The following is an 8,245-nucleotide window of genomic DNA, read 5'->3' as shown; positions in this document are numbered from 1 at the left end:
AGCTTCTCGATTTACGAAGGGACGGGATAAAGAATATATAATAATTAATAATAATTGAATGGTAGGTAGGTATAATAATATTATATAATATATTATTTTACTATAAGATTAAGATTTTTTAGGGGTTCGGTGTAGGCCACTCTAATGACATCGATGGTTACAGACAACAAGCCATTATAAATATTATTTTTGGTAGTTAAGCTTAAGCTACGCTGGTTAAACTTCAGTGGACAGTAAAACAAAGTTAGTAAAAGTATTGTGATACATCAACGAACTTGAACTTAAAAACAACTAATTGGTTCAAATGTTACGTCCACTTTTTTATTACCAGCTGGATTTTAGTAGATACATAGTGATGTCAACTTATCTTTTAACAAATAAATTGACGTTTGATATTTATTTTTAAAAATTGTTTTTATGGAAGATCCGTGATCGAACCAGTGTGTCCAACAAAGACTATGTCTACCATTACTAGGTCCTCGGTTCCGTGACCACTAGGCCAAGGTTATCAAACAAGCAATATTTAAAAAAATGGAGTAATTAACTGTATACTAATATTTAAATATTAAATATTATCCGTAATAGTCTTTATGTATATATTGTATAGTTATAAATTTGACGCAAATTAAAGTGCAATAAATAACCTTAGAGCTTATGGTTTCTGTTATTTCCATACAGTTGTTTTCAAATAAAATTACAAATATATACCATAAATTGTACATGGAAAAACGTATGAAAAGAGTTTAGATAATAAAATCTAAAATGGACGATGGACGATGGACCAATACATGTAAATACCAAATTACTATACACTAAACAAAACTAAAAAGGTGGGTAAGTGGATGTAGCTCTGCTGTACAGTAGGTTACAAGTGGGTCACTGTATAATGGGTAGTATTAAATTCGAATTCGATGATATAATATCACTGTATAAGAAAAACAATTCTGAGTGGAGACGGTTTGTCAGTCTAGATATTAGACATACCTATTATAGGTAAGTATACTTATCTATAATATTAAAAAAAAATTGACCTATAATAGGTATTAATAATAAATTACAAATTAATCATATCACAATATCCATCAGGTAACGCGTTATACATCAACAACAAACCGTGGTACTATCATAGATATATAATAGTATACTTTAGAAGTTTCAAGTATACCCAAGAATAATATTATACAATCACAACAAAATAATTAAAATAGATACAAAAGTTGAACATTTTATAAATTTTTAACTACAAAATAATTTTTCAAATTAAAATTTGATTAATTTTGTCAAAATTTGATCTTTAAATGCTTATAAAAAAAAATTGTGCCTATGTATTTTTAATATTTTTCAACTGATATTGTAACAATATATCAGGAGCTTTGTATTAAATTTATACACTTTTTGGCCCAACAGATAAAACTTTATTGATATTTATAGAAAAAAAAAACTAAAAAAATTGAAAACTTACAATGTCCGTAAACAGCTCAAAAAGAGTCAAAATATTTTCAAAATTGTATGGTGTATAGGAAATGCTAATATAAACATTCAGTAAAATTTTCATGTATCTACAGTTATTCGTTTTTGAATTACAACAAAATAAGGGAGTGATATCCAATGTTGTAAAAATTTGAATTTCAAACGATCATAAAAATTTAATTTAACTTTCTTATAGATATATTTTGTTTGATAAAGGTAGATAATCTTATAAAGAATCTTGTATTACATTTTAAAATCTTAGATTTAAAAAGAAAAATTTTTACGAATTCTTAACTCAAAATAATTTGCTAATTTTCGTAATTTTTCCATATTTTGTCAATTTTTGAACTTTAAATGCTTATAAAAAAAAAAAATTGTATCATATTTTTGATATTTTTCAAATGTCAATGTAACAATTTAGTAGGAGCCTTGTATTAAATTGTCAAGCTTTTTTACCCAACAAATAAAGTTTTATTGACATTCATAGAAAAAAAACTAATTAAATTGGAAACTGAAAATGTTCCTAAACAGTTTATAACAAATCAAAATATTCTGACAATTTTATCGTGTATAGAAAATGCAAATAAAAACAACCCGTGAAAATATCATATTCATACGTTTAGTTTTTTTTAGAGTTACACCAAAAACCAAAATCGATTTTGTGGAATCCATAATTTTTATGTTGTTTTTCCCGGCGCTTCTGAAAACTATTAGGAATTTTAAAATTTGACCTCCCAAACGCACCAACAAAATTCACTTTCCCATCGAACAAGGTACTGTCGAAGAAAATCGAAGGAGTTTTACTGCCCCCCAAAACACACATCATTGTAAAATCAATACATTCATCGTTCCACTCAGAATCTAAAATTATATCGTACATAAGTTATAACACATTACAAATGGACATTTATTATACATAAAGGCAAAACAGCTCTTGGCATTGCGAATATATTATATTGAATGTTTTACACATAAACACTATAACGGCAAACACACCGCCTTGCATACTTTTATCGTTTGTTGTTTCACAATAAATCGAAAATGTCAACGATGATAATATTTCTAATTAAACATTTTAAAATCATAATCAATAATTTGTTAAACTAACATTTGTCGTAGCAATTTGTATATAGTCATACATAATGTGACTTATTCGTCTCACAATGGAATTGGGTCTGAAATAGTTGAGAGTGAATTTGAGAGTTGAAAAAACTGTGACTAAGGATTTTTAATATTTTTCATCTGCTTTTGAAACAATATACTAGGAGCCTTTTATTACATTTTCAAGCTTTTTTAATCAACAAATAAAATTTTATTGATATTTTTAGAAAAAAAACAAAAAAAAAATTAAAACTGACAATGTCCGTAAAGAGCTCAAAATATTTTAAAAATATTGATGTATGTTATGGTGTATAGAAAATGCTAATATAAACATTCAGTCAAAATTTCATGTATCTACGATCATTTTTTTTAAAGTTACACCAAAAACCAAATTCAATTTTGTGAAAAATCGATTTTGCGTAAAAATTCCCGTTTTTCCTTAATTTTTCTTTGGTTATTCTTGGCGCTTTTGAAAATTACTGGGAATTTTAAATTTTGACCTCCCCAATGCACCAACGATATTCACTTTCCAATCGAACAAGGTACTGAAGTTGAAAATCGAAGCATTATTTCGACTACTTATCGTGTACAGACACAAAAAAAAATTTAAAAAAAAAAATAAAAAAACACACATCATTGTAAAATCAATACATTCATCGTTCCACTCAGAATCTAAAAAAAGTTAATGAGCTTTAAAACTATTTATTACTAGCTGATCCCGTGCACTTCGTTGCCCGGCAACCAATAATTATTATTATAATAGATTCAAAACCCATGGCAACTGTTTTTAAACAAAATTTTCCATCTGATATCTCAAAATCCCGGTTTGAGCACCACCCGAGGTTGGTCCTCTCCCTTTTTAAATTAGCCTATCGTCTGTCCAGAGGTCCTAATCTATATCTCTGTACCAAATGATCCCGTGCACTTCGTTGCCCGGCAACCAATAATTATTATTATAATAGCTTCAAGGCTCATGGCACCATTTATAAATAACAATTTCCATCGGAAAACTCAAGATCCCAGTTTGAGCACCTCCCAGGATTGATCTTCTCCCTTTTTAATTTAGTCTATCTTCTGCCCAGATGTCTAATCTATCTTATATATATAAAAATAGCTGATCCCGTGCACTTCGTTGCCCATTAAAAATGCCAACTCTATATGAATATTGAAAAATATGTTTTATACTTATTGCTATGGCAACCATTTATATACGAAAAATTCCATCGGAAATAGCAAAATAATATATGAACGGTTGCCATGGTAATATGGACATACAGACAGACAGACATACATTCATTTTTATATACCTACTAGCTAAATATGTGCACTTCGTTGCCCGTTAAATGTACCAACTCTATATGACTCAAATATTGTTCAATATTCAATTCGCTATTTAATATTCAGCGTATGGTGTTTAAAATTAATCTTAACTTCTCCGTTGCCTGGAATAAAAATTCTGATTCGCAGCAGTAAATTATCAGGTAGGCAATCTACCTGTGGTAGACCGCGGACCCCTAGTTTGTACGTAAGTGTATGATTTAACTCTAAAGTACCAAAGTTATATCAAGTTTGTCGTATTCTACATTTCTACCTATGGTGGATTAATATAATCAATTAATACAAAATCCTAACCTAACCTGTTGCGTCACTGTTGTATTTTTGACATCCAGATTTCCTACTTTCCGGTGGATTTTCCTAAAATTTTGTTTCATAATAGCCTTCTCCGTGACAGTGGCGCCGAACTACTTTTTAGTAGGTGGTGCAAACACAAATTTTAACCACCCACCCACCCCTACCTAGACACCCACAAAAATTTTATTTTCAATTAGGTTCAAAGTCAACATTTCCAATAAAACTTTAATAAAATATTGTTTTATACATAAATCAATACATTTATGATCTATCTATAAAATACATGTATATTATGTAGGTATATAATTAATTTTTACATTTTAAGTTTTAACCAATAAGTTTTTTGCTTAGTACTGAACTACATTTTGCAAATACATCAACCACTTCATTATTATCTATGTGCACATCGGACTCACATGATATTATTAACAATGACTCTAGACGATCTTGTTTCATAGTGCTCCTTAACCGATTTTTAATAATTTTTAATTTTGAAAAAGTTCTTTCAGTGGTTACACTACATACTGGTAATGTACAAGCAATACGAAGGGCCATGAATAATGTAGGGAATACACTATGAAGCCCAGCTGAGTAGCATATTTGTAGTAATGTTAATAAGCTTCCTGTATTTTTAACATCTTGTTGTGTATGATCATTGTTTATTTCTTCGTCTGATGTTGAAATCTCCACATTACTTTCAATGTCAGAAGTGTTAATATTGGAAGTAAACGGATAAATTTTTTTTGGTAGTTTAGTTATTTTTTCAAAGTCAGAATACAAATTTGCAAACTGAATGTATTCATTACACAACTCATTCCGATCTATGAACTGTTGATACAAATTACAAAATGTGGAGAACACATCTGCAGGTAGTTTTCCGTTTTTAACTTGATTTAAACGATTTTTTGAGAAGAATGATATATCTCTTAAAAGATTTTGTGCAGTTGAGTGAAATCGGTTTTCTATAGCCATTATTGCTGCATCGAGAGCACCAAAATAAGTATCAATTTTAAATTTCATCTTAGGGTCTACTACTGGTTCATCACTAGAATTTTCATCAAACATTTTTTTTTTTAGTTCTACTTCTAGTTATGGCCAAGTGAGTGAATTCAAATTCATTGGCACGATCACTCATAAAAGAATTGGATTCTTTGAATATTTCTTCAAATATGTCGTCACATCTTATTTGTTTTAACGAAGTATGGACATTTTGTATATTATTTATGGCACTCAGCAAATCGATATCAATAGCCTGAAGCATACGAGTAAGCGGATCAATTAAATTAAATATTTTCTTAAAACATAATGCAGTAAGTATAAACCGATGAGATAATAAAAAATCAATTAAACCTGATGCTTTAGCTCCAACCTTAAAATCTACTCTACTTTCTTCACTTACTATATACTCCAATGTCTCAATAACAGCGTTGTATGTAAGTAAAACATTATTTAAAGCTGAGGAATATGACATCCATCTTGTGGTTTCAACTCGCTTTAAACGGCGAACATTCTGATTGGGATAATGTTTTTTTTGTGATTTTTCAAAAAAAGCAATTCTCTTTTTACTACTTGATATAAAACTGTACAAAGATTCTAAGTTTCCAAATGTATCAACTGCATTGGAAGAAGTACTTGCCATTTGTATAACTATAAGGTTTAATCTATGGGAATAGCACCAGATGTAAATGGCCGAAGGATTTTGCTGAAGAACCAATGCTTGTAGACCTTCGTACTCTCCTCGCATGTTACTAGCACCATCATAACTCTGACCAATTAAGTGTAGTTTCCAGTTTAATTCTCTTTCATTACAAACATCTTTAAAGATTTCAAACAATCTTTGACCAGTAGTAAGAGAAGATTCTTTTAATGCAATCAACCGTTCTTGAATTTCTGGGATTTTATTAGAAAAACTAACATACCGTACAACAAAAGCTAGTTGCTCTCTTTTAGATGAGTCGAATGTTGTATCAATAGAGACACTAAAATACTTAGCATCAATAATTTCTTTTTTAATAGATTTGTTGATAATAGTTGAAACTGAATCTATTAATTGATTTTGCCGTTCCCAGGATAAAAAGTTTGTTTCACTTCGACCGTTTGACTGTAATCTTTCTAAATAAATAGCCAAAGATGGTGACCATTTACTTAATAGAATGACTAAATCATTAAAATTACCTCGAATATTTTCATTGAAGCCTTCTCTATGCCCACGGAATGCTAAAGAATGTCTGCTAAGATACAGTGTAACCTCTATAAGCTGATGAACTATTTCTCTGTTAAATTCTACTTGTATTTTTCTTTTTGCAGTAAGTACTGGTAACACAGGCATGGATAACAATTTCATTTTGACAGTAACAGTTGCATTGATGTGTGGAGTAGTCTTCTCATGTATACTGATGTCTTTAGGTCTTTGCCACGCATGAAAGCCATCGTACGTCCAAGCTTTCTGTGAATTCTTACCAAAAAACATACAATATATACAAAAAACTCTATCTAATAAAATAGAATAACTCAACCAATCTCTACAGAAACGTTCTCCGTTAATAGGTTCATTCCAGTAAAATTTCGACAAAAAACGTCGACCATTTGATTTAGGAAAATTTGTGTCGATTTCTGTAGGTTGACAAGGGCCTCTTTGAATAATATTCATTTTCTCTTCGGGCGATAATTTCAAATTTCGAAGAATTCCTGGATCAATAGATAAATGTTCAGCACTAATTGCAGAGTCAATATAGTTTTGAGATAAGTGACATGGTACTAAAAAAACAAAATAAAAAATTTGATTTAAAATTAAATCATCATGCATTTAAAATAAGATTAAATTTTTATCTAAATAAACAAAAATGTAGTTTACCAATAGATGAAGTTTGAACTGTTGACGCAGGTAATAGTTCAACATTATTTGATTTTTCCTTAAAGGCAGTCTCATTTTCTTCAACGTTTGAATTTAAGTCTTCTTCTTAAATTATATAAATTAAATATGGGTATATAAATATTTAATAAAATATATTAAAACAAATTAGGTAAGAACTAAAATGATGAATTATACCTAAATGCATAGCTACAATTCAAAATAATTGATAGTTTAATTTGGTATTGAAATGCTTTTAATTTCATTAATATTGTCAAATTAAAATCAAAAAAAAAATATTGATTTAAAATTAAATCATCATGCATTTAAAATAAGATTAAATTTTTATCTAAATAAACAAAAATGTAATTTACCAAAAGATGAAGTTTGAACTGTTGACGCAGGTAATAGTTCAAAATTATTTGATTTTTCCTTACAGGCAGTCTCTTTTTCTTCAACGTTTGAATTTAAGTCTTCTTCTTAAATTATATAAATTAAATATGGGTGTATAAATATTTAATATATATAGGTAAGAACTAAAATAATACATTGTACCTAACTAGGTAACTAGGTAGGTACAATTAAAAATAAATAATAATTGAATTTGCTGAATTGGGATGGAGGCGAGGTTAATGAAGCTCTTTTCATATTCATATAATCATATAAATTAAATAGGTATGTGTGTATAATGTCTATGATGAATGTTATGGATGTAATAATAAAAATAACTTAAAATCTTAAACTTACCTGAGTTAGAAATTTTAGAATGAGAAGTAGATGCTATTGCTAAGTTGGTTGATGGGGTATTTATGCTGTATGAACTGTCTGTACATCGATTTCCATAAATGCAGCTATCGTTTGATTTAGTGCCATCATTTATGGCATTATGGGACTGAACTACAAAAAATTAAATATCTAATTAAATAATATGTCTAGTAGGTACCTAAGACTGGTACAAATATTTAATTGGTATCTATACAAATTATAACAAATAAATAAAGTCATCTAATTTACATACCCAATTTATTAAATATATTATATTTTTAACAAAATTAAGCAAATCGCTTAAAAAAAAAAAAGTACTTACCTTTTTTTGGCGAACCTTGAATTTCTTCCGATACATCACTTCCACGTTTTTTTGAATAAAAGTTTGACAAGTCATTTACAATATTATTTTTTTTTAGTTTTGAA

The 8,245-nt window shown here is 28.7% G+C and overlaps 1 protein-coding gene across 1 annotated transcript; it reads right to left on the bottom strand.

Moving 5' to 3' along the window:
• Positions 1 to 5,229: 5,229 nt before the first annotated feature.
• On the bottom strand, positions 5,230 to 8,041 carry LOC107883000 (zinc finger MYM-type protein 1-like). Its single transcript, XM_029487401.1, has 3 exons — positions 7,429 to 8,041; positions 7,058 to 7,162; positions 5,230 to 6,960 (listed from the first exon to the last, which is right to left on the bottom strand). Exon 3 carries the CDS (start codon positions 6,851 to 6,853, stop codon positions 5,261 to 5,263), a length of 1,593 nt encoding a protein of 530 aa, XP_029343261.1. The 5' UTR covers positions 6,854 to 6,960; positions 7,058 to 7,162; positions 7,429 to 8,041; the 3' UTR covers positions 5,230 to 5,260.
• Between the last annotated feature and the right edge of the window lie 204 nt (positions 8,042 to 8,245).

Source organism: Acyrthosiphon pisum, chromosome A1 (assembly GCF_005508785.2).
Source record: "Acyrthosiphon pisum isolate AL4f chromosome A1, pea_aphid_22Mar2018_4r6ur, whole genome shotgun sequence".
NCBI classification, from domain to species: domain Eukaryota; kingdom Metazoa; phylum Arthropoda; class Insecta; order Hemiptera; family Aphididae; genus Acyrthosiphon; species Acyrthosiphon pisum.
The sequence above is the reverse complement of the archived record's forward strand: the minus strand, read 5'-3'. Positions and strand labels throughout refer to the sequence as shown.

Excerpts from the sequence above, each read along its gene's own strand:
- LOC107883000 (XM_029487401.1), bottom strand. The coding sequence starts at position 6,853 with ATGAATATTATTCAAAGAGGCCCTTGTCAACCTACAGAAATCGACACA.